We start from the raw sequence: 19,140 nt of genomic DNA, 5'->3' as shown, positions 1-19,140 counted from the left end.
CTATTGTAGTTGAAATTCATAATCTGGACTTGCAGTTTTGGAAACCGAACTGCACCTCTTTGAGTGCCTCCAAAACTGGGGTTATGAAAAGCTCTTGTATTACTCACATTACAATAAACCCAATAGTAACAAAAGCCTTGTTTTAGCTTTGCAAACCATCAGACTCTCTTGTTCAACTGTAGTTTGACATATACTGTACCTGGATATCCAGGCGCTCATGAGAGCGAATGGTACCACTACTGGGTGTTATGGTAAATTCTTTTGGCTTGACACTTCCCTGGGCTCCCTTTCTCCAGGATGTTCTTGTGATGTCCAAGGTCTGAACAGAACTAGTAACACTTGGATCCCCAGGGCCATCCCCAGGGACACGAAGGTTGAATGTCATGGGGATCAAAGACGTGTTACTGAGGCAACATGATAAGGACCGAGGAAACCCTAGAAAAGAATCAGAGAGGTAGCCGTGTTAGTCTGAATCTGTAAAAAGCAACAGAGGGTCCTGTGGCACCTTTGAGACTAACAGAAGTATTGGGAGCATAAGCTTTCGTGGGTAAGAACCTCACTTCTTCAGATGCAAGTCTTAGAAGAAGTGAGGTTCTTACCCACGAAAGCTTATGCTCCCAATACTTCTGTTAGTCTTAAAGGTGCCACAGGACCCTCTGTTGCTTTTTCCTAGAAAAGAATGTCACTGAATGTGAGTTTATGCATGAATTATCCTTTGATTTCTAGTGTGCATATTTCAGAATGATAAAAGCTGTGCTTGGAATTTAGCTCTGTTCAAACTGAATCATAGTTAATTGAGAAGCTAAGCAAGTAATTAATCTTCACTTGGTTTCCTTGTAAATTGATCACACAGATTGATTCCATGGGAATACTAACTTACCATTCTTGATCACCAAATGTCAGAAGATTTTCATTACAGCTTTAGTTAGGAGAAGTCCTCTCTAACTAGCACTGATTGTTATTCATTTTTGAACCTATGTCTAGAGAGAGTGTGATGGGCATATTGGAATAAGACCCAGATTCTGCCACCCTTGCTCATGCTGAACAGCATTTTACTCCATGATTTTCAAGACATAAATAAAATACAGCACATGGTACTACTCACTGTGAGAAAGGGTGGCAAAAGAATCAGAATGATGAATCCTTTGGGAACTACAGCACCATGGAAAGATCCTTCCACTGCAAGTTTGCTGCTATCTAAGACATGGTCCTGTTCTCAGTGGAAAATGGTGAAACTTCAGTCAATTTCACTAAAAGCAGGACTGGATCACTAGTGATGAATATGAGCAAAGCTGCTACACTCCTGCTACCTACTAAAAATGCACCGCTTCCAAGGCACATCAAAATCTGAAGACTGCTTTTTCTGCTGAGTGGGTTCTAACCAGTAAATGTTGGAAGTTTACCAATCCTGAATCACATTGTCAGGAACTAGTGCTATTGTTGAGGAAATAATAACTATACAGATTGCATGAGTTTCCATGTGCTTTGTCACAGTTCGAGTCTGAAGGAACTAAGGTTGGTTCTTCTAGTTTTTCCCTGTCAATCAGACACTCATAGGATTACTTCTTATTATAAATAAAATGAGTTTTACAACTCTTGCACACACACCGGTTATAAATGCTAACTCAGCCTGAGCTTCAGACCTTTGCTTGTCCCATTAATTCAATTGAAGTTCTATTATTTGAGTGGATTAAAATCAGTCCGGAAAAAGAGGAAGTGATGTCAGTTGGCAGGGGAAACATTCTCAAGAACTGGCACAAAATCTGATTGCTCCCTCAAACATGGGTGTCGGCCCATCTATTGCCAAATGGTTTGAAATCTGGGAAGAATCTATTAAACTTACTTCTGCTCATGGATTTCCAGCTTGAAACTGGAAACACCAGAAACACTTTTTTTCCATCTTCATTTGGCCAAGAAATTGCTCCCCTTCCTCTCTGCTATAGATCTCACGACAGTCACCTGCTGTAGCACACGTTACTAGGACAACTTTGAAGTCCACTTGGAAGCTGGTTCAAAACACACCTACTCACTTGCTAGGCAAGGCAAGGCAGGCTGGTGAATACGTATAACACCTATACAGTGCATTGGCTGTCAAATTCAGTTCCAGGTGAAATTCAGGGTAATGGCATCTACCGACAGCCCTCTAAATGGTTTAAGCTCCAGCTATCTCACATACTGGCTCTTCTTTACACCTCAATATGACAATTGTACTTGGCAAGAATCTCCTATCACTTCTGTAGTTTGTAGGGCATGCATAAGGCAGCAAAAGACGGTTACTCACCGTTGTAACTGTTGTTCTTCGAGATGTGTTGCTCATATCCATTCCATTAGGTGTGTGCGCGCCGCGTGCACGATCGTCGGAAGATTTTCTACCCTAGCAACACCGGCGGGTCGGCTGTGGAGCCCCCTAGAGTGGCGCCTTCATGGCGCTGAATATATACCCCAGCCGACCCGGCGCCCCCTCAGTTCCTTCTTGCCGGCTACTCCGACAGTGGGGAAGGGGGGCGGGTTTGGAATGGATATGAGCAACACATCTCGAAGAACAACAGTTACAACGGTGAGTAACCGTCTTTTCTTCTTCGAGTGCTTGCTCATATCCATTCCATTAGGTGACTCCCAAGCCCAACTTAGGTGGTGGGGTCGGAGTGAGACATTGCTGTGTGCAAAACCGCTGATCCGAAGGCAGCATCGTCCCTGGACTGCTGCACTAGTGCATAGTGAGCTGTAAACGTGTGGACTGATGACCAAACCGCCGCTCTACAAATGTCCTGTATCGGAACATGTGCCAGGAAAGCAGTCGAGGAGGCTTGGGCCCTCGTGGAGTGAGCGGTGAGGTGCGGTGCTGAGACACCTGCCAGGTCATAGCAAGTCCGGATGCAAGACGTAATCCAGGAGGATAGGCGTTGTGAGGAGACCGGTGAGCCTTTCATTCGGTCGGCCACTGCGACGAAGAGTTGCGTCGTCTTTCTAAAGTGCTTTGTGCGGTCAATATAGAAGGCCAGGGCCCTTCGCACGTCCAGGGAATGCAAACGTTGATCCTGGCGAGTAGCATGTGGTTTAGGGTGAAAGACCGGGAGAAATATATCCTGGTTGATATGAAATGGAGAAACCACCTTAGGGAGAAAGGCAGGATGTGGACGAAGCTGCACTTTATCCTTATGGAAAACTGTGTAAGGGGGCTCGGACGTAAGTGCCCTGAGTTCAGAAACGCGCCTTGCTGAGGTGATGGCTACGAGGAAGGCTGTCTTCCAGGATAGGTACAGAAGTGAACAGGTGGCCAGTGGCTCGAATGGAGGACCTGTGAGCTTGGAGAGAACCAGGTTGAGGTCCCACGTCGGAACGGGCTGACGTTGTTGTGGGTACATCCGGTCTAAGCCCTTGAGGAATCTAACGACCATCGGGTTAGAGAATACCGAAGACGCGAGTTCCCCTGGGTGAAAGGCCGATATAGCGGCCAGGTGAACTCTAATTGAAGATATCGCCAACCCCTGCTGCTTTAGGGAGAGGAGATATTCCAAAATGAGAGGAATAGGTGCCTGCAACGGGGACGTGGCTCGTTGTTCGCACCAACAGGAGAACCGCTTCCACTTGGCCAGGTACGTGGTGCGTGTTGAGGGCTTCCTACTGCTCAGCAGAATCTGTTGGACAGAGTGCGAGCACTGCTGCTCTGCCTGGGTGAACCATGGAGCAGCCACGCCGTGAGGTGGAGTGATTGCAGGTCGGGGTGACGCAGCCGGCCGTGGTCCTGCGTGATGAGATCCGGATACAATGGAAGCGGGATCGGTGTCTGAACCGAGAGTTCCAACAGCGTGGTGTACCAATGTTGTCTCGGCCACGCTGGAGCGACCAGAATTACCTGTGCCTGGTCTCTGCGCAATTTGAGCAGTACCTTGTGGACCAGAGGAAACGGAGGGAAGGCGTAAAACAGGTGGTCTTTCCAGGGAAGGAGAAACGCATCCGAGAGGGAGCCCGGAGCTCGACCTTGCAGGGAGCAGAACACGTGGCACTTCCTGTTGTCTCGGGATGCAAACAGGTCTATCTGGGGAAACCCCCACCTCTGGAAGATGGAATGTATAATGTCCGGACGGATAGACCACTCGTGCGTCTGGAAGGACCTGCTGAGTCGATCCGCTAGAGTGTTCTGGACTCCAGGGAGGAACGATGCCGTGAGGTGGATTGAGTGGGCGATGCAGAAGTCCCACAGGCGAATGGCCTCTTGGCATAGAATTGACGAACGTGCTCCTCCTTGCTTGTTGATGTAAAACATGGCCGTGGTGTTGTCGATGAGAACTAACACACAGCGGCCACGTAGGAGGTTGAGAAATGCCTGGCACGCCAGGCGCACCGCCATCAGTTCCCGAACATTGATGTGCAGGGCTAGTTGGGGTGCAGTCCACAGGCCCTGGGTATGGTGCTCGTTGAGATGGGCGCCCCAACCCAGAGATGAAGCGTCTGTGACCAGGTGCAGAGAGGGTTGTGGGGCGTGAAACGGCATCCCCTCGCAAACCACACTGTGATCTAGCCACCAGGTGAGGGAGGTCAGGACCGAGTTCGGGACCGTGACCACCATGTTCAGGCTGTCCCGATGTGGGCGGTATACCGATGACACCCAGGTCTGGAGTGGGCGAAGCCGAAGTCTGGCATGCCTGGTTACGTACGTGCAGGAAGCCATGTGGCCCAGCAGGGTGAGGCACGACCTCACCGTGGTAGTTGGGAAGGCCCTGAGCCCTTGAATGAGGCTCGTGATGGTACAAAAGCGGTTGTCTGGCAGGATGGCTTGTGCACGTCTGGAGTCTAGGACTGCGCCGATGAATTCTATTCTCTGGGTAGGTTCCAGAGTGGATTTGTCCTTGTTGAGCAGGATGCCCAACTCGTTGAATGTGTGCACTATTATGTGGACGTGAGCTTGAACTTGCTCTTTGGTGCGACCGCGTACCAGCCAGTCGTCTAGGTACGGGAACACCTGTATCCCTTGTCGACGAAGGTACGCTGCCACGACAGCCATACATTTCGTGAACACCCGTGGGGCCGAGGATAGGCCGAAGGGAAGGACTGCAAATTGGTAGTGCACCGCGTTTACCACGAATCGCAGGAAGCGTCTGTGAGGTGGGTAAATTGAGATGTGAAAGTATGCGTCTTTCATGTCGAGGGCGGCGAACCAGTCTCCAGGATCGAGGGAAGGGATAATGGCCCCCAAAGAGACCATGCGGAACTTCAACTTTACTACGAATCTGTTGAGTCCGCGCAAGTCCAAGATGGGTCGCAGACCTCCTTTGGACTTGGGGATCAGGAAGTAACGGGAATAAAATCCCCTGCCCCTTAACTCTATCGGAACCTCCTCTATGGCCCCCATGGCCAGGAGCGTAGAAACCTCCTGAATAAGAAGTTGCTCGTGAGAAGGGTCCCTGAAGAGGGACGGGGAAGGGGGGGAGGAGGGGGGGATTGAAGAAAACTGGATAGCGTATCCCCTCTCCACCGTGCGGAGGACCCAACGGTCCGAAGTTATAAGGGACCAAGCACGGTGGAAGTGGGAGAGGCGATCCCGAAAGGAGGGGGCTGGATCCTGGGGGATGACTGGGGCGCCGTCCTCGACCGCACCTTCAAAAGTTCTGCCTGGGGCCTGAAGGTGGTCTAGGTGGCCCTTGGTTCTGGCCGGGTTGAGGGCCGGTCCACCTTCTTCTACCACCTCGCCCTCGCCTCCGGGCCGAGTCCTGTCTCTGACGAGGCGGGGGGGGGGTAGAAGCGCTGAGGCTGCGGCCTAAATGGCCTGCGCTGAGGGCCCACAACATGCATCCCCAGGGAGCGCATGATTGTTCTCGAGTCCTTGAGGCTCTGCAGGCGAGAGTCCGTCTTATCTGAGAACAATCCATGACCCTCAAAGGGGAGATCTTGTAGGGTTTGCTGCAGCTCCGGAGGCAAACCCGAAACCTGAAGCCAGGAGATCCTGCGCATAGCGATACCCGAAGCCAGGGTCCTCGCAGCTGAGTCTGCAATGTCCAAGGAGGCCTGCAAGGAGGTCCGAGCCACCTTCTTGCCCTCCTCTACCATGGCTCCAAACTCTTCCCTGGACTCTTGGGGAATCAACTCCTTAAACTTCCCCATAGAGTTCCAGGAGTTGAAATTGTAGCGGCTCAGTAGCGCCTGTTGGTTCGCCGCTCTAAGTTGTAGCCCTCCGGCTGAGTAAACCTTACGGCCAAACAGATCAAGCCGCTTAGCCTCTTTTGATTTAGGCGCTGCAGCCTGCTGGCCGTGGCGCTCTCGTGCATTCACTGATTCCACCACCAGTGAACACGGTTGGGGGTGGGTATACAAGTACCCATAGTCCTTAGACGGGACAAAGTATTTCCTTTCCACCCCTCTCGCTGTGGGTGGAATAGAGGCAGGAGTTTGCCATATCGTATCCGCATTCGTTTGGATCGTGCGGATCAGGGGTAACGCCACCCTCGATGGGGCATCCGCTCCAAGGATATTCACGATCGGGTCGTGCACCTCCACTATCTCCTCCGCCTGCAGGTCCATATTACGGGCCATCCTACGCAGGAGATCCTGGTGAGCCCGAAGATCTATCGGAGGGGGACCCGTACATGAAGTGCCCGCCACTGCCTCATCCGGAGAGGAGGAGGAGGATGCCTCCGGTGGTACTGGATCCAAGGGGGGGTCCTGATCCCCCTGCTCTTGGGCCGGAGCATCACCTGCACTTGGGTCCATGGTGTCGGGTGGCGTGGACACGGAAGCCTCCATGCCTCCTGGCGGAGGCCGAGAGATGGTGGATTCTGGGGCCCTTCTGACCGAGTGACCCGAGCGAGAGGTCGATGGTATTGGAGCCCCTTGCTCCTGGTGGTACGCCCACGGGGTCCAAAACGACCAGTGAGATGGTCCATGAGAGTGGTCCTCTGCCATCTCCTGCCAATGGCCCAAGTTTCGTTCCTCGGCTTGCCCTTGAGGGGGGTATGCCGATCTCGACAGGTCCTCCGAGGAGCGAGACACCGATCTTGACGGCCATGGCGGTGCCGAGAGAGATGAAACGATCCCCGTGGGCTGCGGTGCCGCACGGTGCCGGTCCGGAGATGATCTATCTCTGCGCGGTGCCGGCGATCGGTGCCGGGACCACGACCGGTGCCGATGACCTCGTCGGTGCCGGGAGTCGGATCTGGACCTCGACGAGGACCTGGAGTATGCCCGGTGCCGGGAGCGGCCCCTCGACGTCGAGCGTCGACCGTAGCGGTGCCGAGAACTACGTCTCGACGTTGATCGGTGCCGACGATCATATCGGTGCCGAGACGTAGAGCGGTGCCGCGAAGAAGATCTTGGCCGCGAGTACGACCGGTGCCGAGACGATATTCGGTGCCGGGACTGCGAGCGGCGTGGGGACCTGCTTCGGGACCTGGATCGGTGCCGAGGTTCCAGCCCTTGTGATGGAGGGCGCATCAAGGCAGGTTTCCCTCTCGACTGGACCGGGCGAGTCAACGGTGCAGTCGGTGCCGGTGGTTGGGGCGGTGCCGGCTCCGTGAGAGCTATTAAGTCTCTCGCCGCCGCGAAGGTCTCTGGAGTCGACGGGAGACACTGTATCACCGCCGGCCTCGGTGGAGACGCTATTTGCACCGGACTCAACGGCCTCGGCGCCGGAGTCGACGGTGCTGGAGGCACCTGTTTTCGTTGCTCCACCGGCGGACGCAGCTCTACCCCCGGCACTGGGGGAGCCGGCGTCTTCGGCACGGATGTCCCCGTCTTATGGGCTTTTTTATGCCCTGGGGATAATGACCGGCGCCGAGGCACTTGCTGTGCTTGCGGTGCCGATGAGGTCCGGTGCCGGGGAGGCTTGTCTGACGCCACTCGCGTGGTCGTCATAGCCGGTGCCGCCGGGGCACTGCGCACCGAGGTGCTAGGCGCCGGAGCCTGGCCCGTAGAAGGAGTGTCCGGGCTAAGTGCCGCCTCCATCAGGAGTTGCCTGAGCCGAAAGTCCCGCTCCTTCTTGGTCCTTGGTTTGAAGGCCTTACAGATCTTGCATTTATCTGTTTGGTGGGACTCTCCCAGGCACTTCAAACAGGAGTCGTGCGGGTCGCTCGTGGGCATAGGCTTAGCGCAGGAGGCGCACTGCTTGAAGCCGGGAGCGTTGGGCATGAGCCCGGCCCCGCGGCCGGGGGAGAAAGGGGGAGACGACCCCCTTAATCCCCTGAACTACAATAACAACTAGAACAACTTTAAAACTATTTAACTATTTAACTACAAACACTAGAACTACAACTATAACTATAACTGCGAATGACTAACTAAGCTAGGGAGAGTGGAGAACAGCTAAGCAGCGCTCCACAGTTCCAACGACCGTCAGGGGCGGTAAGAAGGAACTGAGGGGGCGCCGGGTCGGCTGGGGTATATATTCAGCGCCATGAAGGCGCCACTCTAGGGGGCTCCACAGCCGACCCGCCGGTGTTGCTAGGGTAGAAAATCTTCCGACGATCGTGCACGCGGCGCGCACACACCTAATGGAATGGATATGAGCAAGCACTCGAAGAAGAACTAAGGGGATTAACTCATGAGAGCAGACAGAACTGGTCTACTTGCTCAGTCAGCTAAACCTGTGGGAGAAATGGCACATCACCCACTCTCCAAAGCATTAGATGCATTCAAGTAAGGGTATGTCTACACTACAAAATTAGGTCAAATTTATAGAAGTAGATTTTTTTGGAAGTGATTGTATACAGTCGATTGTGTGTGTCCCCACTAACCGCATTAAGTCGGCGGAGTGCGTCCACAGTACCGTGGCTAGCGTCGACTTTTGGAGCATTGCACTGTGGGTAGCTATCCCACAATTCCTGCAGTCTCCGCCGCCCATTGGAATTCTGGGTTGAGCTCCCAATGCCTGATGGGGCAAAAACATTGTCGCAGGTGGTTTTGGGTACATGTCGTCAGTCGCCCCTCCCTCCGTGAAAGCAATGGCAGACAATCGTTTCGCGCCTTTTTTCCGTGCGGGCGCCATACTGCTTTCAGCAGACGGTGCAGTAGGACTGCTAACCGTTGTCATCAAACGACCACTTCCCCTGCCACTCTGCTCTCCTGCTCTGGCCGCAGACTGTGCAATAGGTCAGAAAAACTGGTCTTCCTACCACCGCTTCTGCTGCCACTCTGCTCTCCTGCTCTCCAGGTGGTCTTGCAGGTCCTCTATATGACCATCGTCATCCGCCGCTTCCACTGCAACTCTGCTCTCCTGCTCTTGTCTCGCCATACCACAGCAAGCGTGTAGCCCGCTCAGCTCAGCTAAGCTAACGGACACTGCTGCTGTTGTGTCCTGGCAGCAGATGGTGCAGTAGGTCTGCAAAACTGGTCTTCCAACCACCGCTTCCCCTGCCACTCTGCTCTCCTGCAGACACCATACCACGGCAAGCATGGAGCCCACTCAGATCACCGCGGCAGTTATGAGCATTGTAAACACCTTGTGCATTATCCTGCAGTATGTCCAAACCAGAACCTGCAAAAGCAGGTGAGGAGGCGACGGCAGCACGGTGACGAGAGTATGAGGACATGGACACAGACTTCTCTCACAGTACAGGCCCCGGCAATTTGGACATCCTGGTGGCAATGGGGCAGGCTCATGCCGTGGAACACTGATTCTGGGCCTGGGAAACAAGCACAGACTGGTGGGACCGCATAGTGTTGCAGGTCTGGGATGATTCCCAGTGGCTGCAAAACTTTCGCATGCATAAGGGCACTTTCATGGAACTTTGTGACTTGCTTTCCCCTGCCCTGAAGTGCAAGAATACCAAGATGAGAGCAGCCCTCACAGTTCACAAGCGAGTGGTGATAGGCCTCTGGAAGCTTGCAATGCCAGACAGCTACCGGTCAGTCGGGAATCAATTTGGAGTGGGCAAATCTACGGTGGGGCTGCTGTGATCCAAGTAGCCAACGCAATCACTGAGCTGCTGCTATCAAGGGTAGTGACTCTGGGAAATGTGCAGATCATAGTGGATGGCTTTGCTGCAATGGTATTCCCTAACTGTGGTGGGGCGATAGACAGAACGCATATCCCTATCTTGGGACCGGACCACCTTGGCAGCCAGTACATAAACCGAAAGGGGTACTTTTCAATGGTGCTGCAAGCACTGGTGGATCACAAGGGACGTTTCACCAACATCAACGTGGGATGGCTGGGAAAGGTACATGACGCTCGCATCTTCAGGAACTCTGGCCTGTTTGAACAGCTGCAGCAAGGAACTTACTTTCCAGACCGGAAAATAACTGTTGGGGATGTTGAAATGCCTATAGTTATCCTTGGAGACCCAGCCTACCCCTTAATGCCATGGCTCATGAAGTCATACACAGGCAACCTGGACAGTAGTCAGGAGCTGTTCAACTATAGGCTGAGCAAGTGCAGAATGGTGGTAGAATGTGCATTTGGATGTTTAAAAGCGCGCTGGTGCAGTTTATTGACTCGCTTAGACCTCAGCAAAACCAATATTCCCATTGTTATTACTGCTTGCTGTGTGCTCCACAATATCTGTGAGAGTAAGGGGGCGATGTTTATGGAGGGGTGGGAGGTTGAGGCAAATCTCCTGGCCGCTGATTACGCACAGACAGACACCAGGGTGGTTAGAAGAGCACAGAAGCTTTGAAAACCAGTTTCATGACTGGCCAGGCTACGGTGTGACAGTTGTTTGTTTCTCCTTGATGAAAACCTGCCCCCTTGGTTCACTCTATTTCCCTGTAAGCCAACCAAGACCTCCCCCCTTTGATCACCGCTTGCAGAGGCAATAAAAGTCATTGTTGTTTCAAATTCATACATTCTTTATTAATTCGTCACACAAATAGGGGGATAACTGCCAAGGTAGCCCGGGAGGGGTGGGGGAGGAGGGAAGCACCGGGTGGGGTGGGGGAGGAGGGAAGGACAAGGCCACAATGTACTTCAAAACTTATTAAATGCCAGCCTTCTGTTGCTTGGGCAGTCCTCTGGGGTGGAGTAGTTGGGTACCCGGAGGGCCCCTCTCCCCCCACGTTCTTGGGCGTCTGGGTGAGGAGGCTATGGAACTTGGGGAGGAGGGCGGTTGGTTACACAAGGGCTGCAGCGGCGGTCTGTGATCCTGCTGCCTTTCCTGAAGCTCAACCATATGCCGGAGCATATCAGTTTGATCCTCCAGTAGCCTCAGCATTGCATCCTGCCTCCTCTCATCACGCTGCCGCCACCTATCATCTTGCTCCCACCACCTCTCCTCTCGCACGTCTGTCCTGTCCTTGCATTCATTTTCTGCTTTCCTGGACTCTGACATTGTCTGTCTCCACGCATTTTGCAGAGCTCTTTCAGTGTGGGAGGACTGCATGAGTTCAGAGAACATTTCATCGCGAGTGCGTTTTTTTCGCCTTCTTATCTGTGCTAGCCTCCGGGACGGAGATGATATGGGGAGCGTTGAAACGTTTGCAGCTGCAGGAAGAAAAAAAGGGAGACTAATATTTAAAAAGACACATTTTAGAGAACAATGGGTAGACTCTTTCATGGCAAACCAAGCTGTTAACATTATATAGCACATGTGCTTTCGGTACAAGGTCGCATTTTGCCTCTTATATTGAGGCCTGCTGGTTTGGTGTGAGAGATCACACATGCAGGGCTGGGCAACAGAATTCGGCTTGTAGGCAGCCATGGTAAGCCACAGTCTTTCAGCTTCTTCAACCTTCATAACATGTGGGAATGTTTTCAAACAGCAGCGCCCTCCTTTCCCATACCAAGCACCTGTTGGGTTGGCCATTTAAAAGGAGGAGCTGCACTGACCGCGAATGCATCCCAAGTCTAAATGGCAAATTAATCATTAAACACGTTTGCTTTTATGCCATGCATTATATTTACAAAAGGTACACTCACCAGAGGTGCCTTCTCTGGCTTCATGGTCCATGAGTCCGCCTTGGGAAGGCTGGGAGGGTATTGGCTCCAGGGTGATAAACAGTTCCTGGTTGTCGGGGAGAATGGTTTCTCCGCTTGCGTGCTGTGCACTACCCTCATCCTCCTACACCTCCTCATCTTCCTCGTCCCCAAAATCCTCATCCCTGTTGTATGAGACTCCCCCCTTGCAGGTGTCCACGGACAGGGGTGGGGTAGTGGTAGGGGCCCCCTCTAGAACTGCATGCAGCTCATCATAGAAGCGGCATATCTGGGGCTCTGACCCGGAGCAACCATTTGCCTCTTTGTTTTTTTTGGTAGGCTTGCCTGAGCTCCTTAATTTTCACGCGGCACCGCTGTGGGTCCCTGTTGTAACCTCTGTCCATCATGCCCTTGGAGATTTTTTCAAATATTTTGGCATTTCGTCTTTTGGAACAGAGTTCTGATAGCATGGATTCGTCTCCCCAAACAGCGATCAGATCCAGTACCTCCCATTCGGTCCATGCTGGAGCTCTTTTGTGATTCTGGGACTGCATGGTCACCTGTGCTGATGAGCTCGCCATGCTGGCTAAATAGGAAATGAAATTCAAAAGTTCGCGGGGCTTTTGCTGTGTACCTGGCTAGTGCATCTGAGTTGAAAGTGCTGTCCAGAGTGGTCACAATGGAGCACTCTGGGATAGCTCCCAGAGGCCAATACTGTCGAATTGCGTCCACACTACCCCAAATTCGACCCGGCGATGTCGATTACAGCGCTAATCCTCTCGTCGGGGAGGAGTACAGAAATCAATTTTAAAAGCCCTTTAAGTCAACAAAAATGGCTTCGTCATGTGGATGGGTGCAGGATTAAATCGATCTAACCTGCTGAATTCGACCTAAACTCGTAGTGTAGACCAGGGCTATGGAAAGAAACCACTTGGAGATGCAGATGTCATTTACCCAAGTCCTACAGTGATAAACTCCTGTCTCAGGCCAGCACTATGGAAATCTTCTGTGGAATTTATTTAGCAAGGAGGTTGGAGATCAGTTTGGAGGATACATGTACACTATCTAGAATTCCAAAACTGGCTGAAGTCGCCAGACAATGGCAATAGTTAATAGTATATTTTAAAAGGAGCAAGGATACGAAAGTCTCTCTCTTACTGCTGACAGAGCCTCATTAATGAAATCAGATTAAAGGAAATGAAACTCACATTACCTAATTGTTTTTGCACCTATTCCTTTTTTTCCCCCCAATATGAGCTGTCTGGAGTAATTTTATTTTTTTATTCAAAAGGAAACAACAGTAAAAGACAGTATGGTGACGCATGGAAAGGAAGAAAGTGCTCAGAAACGGTAATTAGTTTTCTTAAAGAATCCATGGACAGCATGAAAACACAGACGCACTAGGCAAGAATGATAATGTGCCTTCAATCAATCCACAATTGATTTCACATTTAAACTTCAGATCATCTCTGTGAAAAGGCTTTTGTAAGGCTGAGATGGAGAGTCAGAATCTACATTTCAATGGAGATGTTCTGAATGCACGGACACAAGAGTATGTCAGCAATGCCATGCTTTCAATGGAGGAGAAACCAGAATCTAGGACATCAATGTCTACCACAGAGCTATTGAGTGGGCATATTAGCAGGTAGGCAATAGCGAGATGTCCACACAGGATGAATTAACTTCTCACACTAAAGGACAGTGGAAGAAGTAATTTCTTTGCCTTGGATTTCAAATAATTGCCCAGGACAGGTACAGGTTAGTGATATGACTAACTCTCCTCTCTCTGAGATGTACAGAGAACAATTAACTCCACCTTCCCATCCCTTTCTCCTTCTTAGACCAGACCATTTCTAGCCACGCTACTGCCAAGGTCTATGTTAAAAAAAAACAACACTGGTGGATACTGTATAATATTGATACTAGCTACACTGGTTGCTTCCTCCTATTTGACATCTCCACATGAGAAATGAAATACAAAGAGCTCATATCACTACTTACCATCAAACTCTGACTTTGGACATTCTATGGCACCTAATATAATGTGATGTAACCTGAGAACTCCTAGTTTTCTCTCACCATTCAAAAACTTTAAGAGGTGTTAAACTCCTGCTCCTTTTAGATGGTGCTGAACGTATCCCATCATTCCTGACAAAGTCCAATACATTCTAGTTTCTTTTCAAGAACTTTGTCTCATTAATTTGCATGTGTTTGTGACTAAAAGCTGCCCAAATGCAGGGTGGGAAATTTGGGTCCTTCCAGATGCAATTATCAGGATTGTCTCCCAGGTACCTTGATCCATCAGCAAAGAGCTCTCCATGCTTGTTTTGCAATGTGGAATACTTCCATTATGCATTAATCTTACAAATCAGCTGACTCTACGAAACAAAGCTTGGTTCAGTACCCCAAAGCCTTATGCAAAGGATCTCATGCAGTGGATGCTCTTGCATGAAAATGTTTCATTTTAATATTGCAGTAGACCTCACCTACAACTGGCAACTAAGAACAATATACTCACCAAAAGAGACATCGCCAAAATTTAGGGATGGTACGTTGAAATGAAACGTTGGTCCAATGACACAGCCCCTGGGAGGAAAAAGACACAGAAGGAGGAAGTGTCATCCTGGTTAGCAAGAAAGAGTCCATAGCTTTTAGCTGCTGCTACAGTTAGCAGTGCAACTAGGGGAATGTTGGTCTTAAATTCACCAGTGTCAAATCGATACACCTCCCACCTGTGCTTAGCAAGGCATCAGTGTGGAAACTAGGCAGCCTAGGTGAAGTGATGAATACATGGAAACTGAGGAAGGCTGACTCTATTTAGTCCTATTTATCAATCTGACTGGTCAAGTCAAACTCTTTCTGTGAGGGAGGGAAGTTGGGATCAAGTGAAATGATTTGGAAAGTCAGGTTTCCAACCCCGCCCTTGGCAAGGACCTGGAGTATAACAGTTTCACTTGTATATGCCCTTTTCTCAATGCACTGCAAGTGCCAGACACCCTAAAACTTAATCCAGTGATGCTACTGTAGCCAGGGCTCCAGACCATAGCTTCACTGGCTTGATGTTCTTCAAAATACCAGCAATGTTTCTGAGCTGTAATAGGTGTTTTCTGATGGATAAGGTTTGTCTTTCACTTGATGAATATTGGCCCAAGCAACCAATGAACTTGCAGGATTCTGAGGCACGGATCCAGGGAGCTCAAGACACCTGTCAGCATCCCAAATGCAAGTGAGATAGCACTAAAGAACGTGGTTGCTGTACTGGAGTTGTGGCTAATGGAGAAATATGCCAATTAGCCACATACACACTGGTTGACAATTAAAACAATGACCAATGCGTATCTGAATTAAGCTGCCAGCAATCTGAACTGCTCTGATGCCAGTTCACTTTCTTACTTCTCCCCTCCCTCTCACTCATCCCCTTCTTTCATCCCCCACCCCCACAGCCAGGACATTTGCAGACTCCACTGAAACTAGTGACTGGAGCTGCACAATGCTAAACAGGTATTTCATGTGTGCTACCTTGCTGGTGCAAAGAACTGAGATCTCTCCGTTCTGGACTGAATAAAGGGACCACAGTCCTTGCACTGTGCCTTCAAAGTTTGTTCTCAGGATTGTGCCTGCAGCCAGGCTGTGTTTGCTGCCATTGTAAGAGGGTGATCGGGTGGTTTCCAGTGTCCTGCTGGAGGGAATTTGTATTCATTGTGTGTGCAGTGCATATGATTCCCCCTTTTTTCGACACCAGTGTCCCTTCTGATACCAGCTTCACCCTTCTATTGATCTGGAGCAGATGTCCAGGAACTTGCAGGTTGACTTCCCAGTAGAGGAGAAATTAGTGACTTGGGGATTGGGTACATTCTGACTGTAATTTGTTCAGTCCTGGAACACAAGCAGTCAATCCCCTCTTTCAGGAATCTCGGCCCAGAAACAATGTTCACAGGAAGCAGTTCTGCCTTAAGAATGGACTCTAGTCAGAGCTCATGGCAGACAGCAAACTCTCCTGCTGCTTGCATAGCTCCCTGTGCAAGGAGCACTGCCTCTACACAGAATCTTCCATAACAAAAACTAAAACCACTGCACATGCTCCCAATATTGAACATTTGCTCACAGGCCAAGAAGAAGAACTGGGAAGACTGTATAACAGCATTACCTGGTGACACTTGCCGTAACACAGAGGAAAGCTACCCCTAAAATGCCTCTGGTTGTGGATTCTACCAGGAAGTCAATAAAGACCAAGCTTGCCATGCAAGGGGGGGAAATTACTTTTCTTTGGGCTCAGCCATTTGCATCTCTGCTTAAATGAGTTAAACCCTGCTTGGCTACCCAGAAGTTCTGGGCATGGTGCCATCTCAGAGCTCTGTGCCAACAGCTGATAACAGGGCAGCTCACACATAAGAGAAAGGACAGCAGGTTTTGAAACAGTGATCTCTTAAAGAATCACAGAGCAAGAGCAGTTGATGCTTGGTGATACAAAGTAATGCACATTGGAAAACATAATCCCATATTATACATATAACATGATTGGGTCTAAATTAGCTGTTACCACTCAAGAAATAGATCTTGGAGTCATTGTGGGTAGTTCTCTGAAAACATCTACTCAATGTGCAGCAGCCGTCAAAAAAGTGAACAGAATGTTGGGAATCATTAGGAAAGGGATAGATAATAAGACAGAAAATATCATATTGCCTCTATATAAATCCATGGGATAGCCACACCTTGAGGAGGGATAGCTCGGTGGTTTGAGCATTGGCCTGCTAAACCCAGGGTTGTGAGTTCAATCCTTGAGGGGGCCACTTAGGGATCTGGGGCACAAATCAGTACTTGGTCCTACTAGTGAAGGCAGGGGGCTGGACTCTATGACCTTTCAAGGTCCCTTCCAGTTCTAGGATATGGGATATCTCCATTAATTATTATTAATACAGTGTGCAGATGTGGTCGTTCCATCTCAAAAAAAGATATATTAGAATTGGAAAAAGTACAGAAAAGGGCAATAAAAATGGTTAGGGGGATGGAATGGCTTCCATATGAAGAGAGATTAATAAGACTGGGACTTTTCAGGTGGAAAAGAGAAGACTAAAGGCGGGATATGCTAGAGGTCTATAAAATCATGACTGGTGTGGAGAAAGTAACTAAGGAAGTGTTATTTACTCCTTCTCATAACACAAGACCTAGGGGTCACCAAATGAAATTAATAGGCAGCAGGTTTAAAACAAACAAAAGGAAGTATTTCTTTACACAATGCACAGGCAACCTGTGGAACTCCTTGCCAGAGGATGTTGTGAAGGCCGAGACCATAACAGCGTTCAAAAAAAGAACTGGATAAGTTCATGGAGGATAGGTCCATCAATGGCTATTAGCCAGGATGGGCAGGGATGGTGTCCCTAGCCTCTGTTTGCCAGAAGCTGGGCAAACAGTGACAGAGGATGGATCATTGGATGATTACCTGTTCTGTTCATTTCCTCTGGGGCACCTGGCACTGGTCACTGTCGGAAGACAGGATACTGGGCTAGATGGACCTTTGGTCTGTCCCAGTGTGGTCGATCTTATGTTCTCACCAGAGGAGAGGATAAGAGAGGAGAGGGGCAAAGACCCAGCCATTGACTGGGGCAGCCTGGTGCTCTCTGATTTCATTTGGGGGGTGCAGGGACTCACCAATACTTTGGGAAAGAAGGCACCAACACAACATTGTATCAGAACTACTGCTTGCTTAGAAGGGTGATGAGCAGCTGTTATGAATGGTGCTAACAGTTGAAAGGCCTTTGGCTAGGCACCCACCAGAACTGGCTGCTGGAGCAGCACAGAGGAATGAGTGCAAGGGCACAGGTGCTTATGTAGCCAGTTACCAGAGGTATTTTCCAAAGCTGTACGCTCGATTGGCAGAGCGCACGGGGCTGAGCAGATTTCTGCCGCTTATGTGGTTTAAATATTATAATGTAAAATTTGCATATGCAAATAGTGATTTTGCAGCTAAACTGGCATTTTTTAAATTGTGCCAGCTGATGTGGGTGCCAGCTGCTGATCGGTTGTCTGCATCTACTCCTAATAGTGAGTCTGTAGTGACAAGGTAATCTGGCCAAATTCAGAAGCCAGGCCAGTTTTCATCAGGAGGAGGTCAGACTACTAAGCAGCACAGGCAATGAAAGATGTCCCGGCTTCCTTGGGATGCTAGCTCTGGTGGTGGAGGGCCACCTAGTAGGAGAGACATGGATGGAGGTGCTGGGTGGGATTTCTGAGAGTCTCCCTTGATCCTTAATTAGCCAGGAACATCCATGCAGGAGAAGCCCCTTGAGCCACAGCCAGCCAGGAGATGTGAGGCTCTCCAGAGATACGCACCATCTAGAGGGATGATGGTCCTTGTGGAGGATGAGGGAGAGGACATGGGGGTGAGGGATGAGTCATCTGAGCCCTCATCCCAGCCTACATGACCTCCATCACCACATACCTTATCCCGCAGGATCCCCCAGCCAGGGCACCTCCACCCAAAAGAGAACTGGGAGTGTTTCTTCATGTAAAACCAACACCTGGAGTATAGCAGCAGCAGCCTGGCTGGGCCCAAGAGCAACTGGCACTCACCAGGAAAATGGTGATCTGGGCTCAGCGTGAGTGCAGAGCATCCGAGTGGGGTGACCAGATCATTGCAAAGTCAGTCAGCTGCTCCCCAACTCTATCTGTGCACACTCGACCCAGCATAGCACCTAGCCGTAAGACGCTCTGTGAGTCTGCCTCATGCTCTGGTGCATCTTTGTACTGCCCCAATTCTAGGGGCCAACAGGAGCCAATTCAACACCCAATGTATGTGGGCTGCTCTGAGCTACCCCCAGCACCTACGAAGCCACTCTGGCAGCCGTAAGTAGCCAGAGTGAAGAGGCACCCTGGCTTTATGGTGGGAAAAGGGAAGTAAGTGGGAGGTATAGCACTGATGCACTGGCTCTGCTCCACCAGGGAGTCAGGAATTCCTGGCTAGCCAGGGAAGTGTCCCTTACCATTGCAATAAGAGCCATGCAAAGGAGTTGGAGTGAGGCTGAGAGTTTGGCCCACGAAATCCAGATCTAGAGGAACTAGGTTCGAGATGGTGGGTAGATATCCAGGAGGAGACGTCAGAAAGGCAGCTTGTGTTATGGAACTGGTGGAACAGGAGATATCAGGGCTGGACAGGAGTCCGTGGCTCAGAAGCATGGTAGAATCCGGGGAAACAGATGAGGTCACAGAGAGCATACAGAGAAAGAAGAGGAAGGGGCTGAAAACAGAAACTTGAGGGACATCAACAGAAGACAAAGAGGGGAGGATGAGACAGCTGCAGC

The 19,140-nt window shown here is 50.3% G+C and overlaps 1 protein-coding gene across 1 annotated transcript in view; it reads right to left on the bottom strand.

The window, feature by feature from the left end:
* Nucleotides 1-19,140, bottom strand: part of HYDIN (HYDIN axonemal central pair apparatus protein) — a 446,593-nt gene that overhangs the window by 238,756 nt on the left and 188,697 nt on the right. The window contains exons 13-14 of the mRNA XM_065567801.1: nucleotides 14,361-14,428; nucleotides 200-435 (exon numbers count right to left, since the gene is read on the bottom strand). Of these exons, the coding sequence (XP_065423873.1) occupies nucleotides 200-435; nucleotides 14,361-14,428 (304 nt within the window). The remainder of the gene's footprint in view (nucleotides 1-199; nucleotides 436-14,360; nucleotides 14,429-19,140) is intronic.

Source organism: Chrysemys picta, chromosome 14 (assembly GCF_011386835.1).
Source record: "Chrysemys picta bellii isolate R12L10 chromosome 14, ASM1138683v2, whole genome shotgun sequence".
Classification (NCBI taxonomy): domain Eukaryota; kingdom Metazoa; phylum Chordata; order Testudines; family Emydidae; genus Chrysemys; species Chrysemys picta.
Note: the sequence above shows the minus strand (reverse complement) of the source record. Positions and strands in the feature narration are given on the sequence as shown.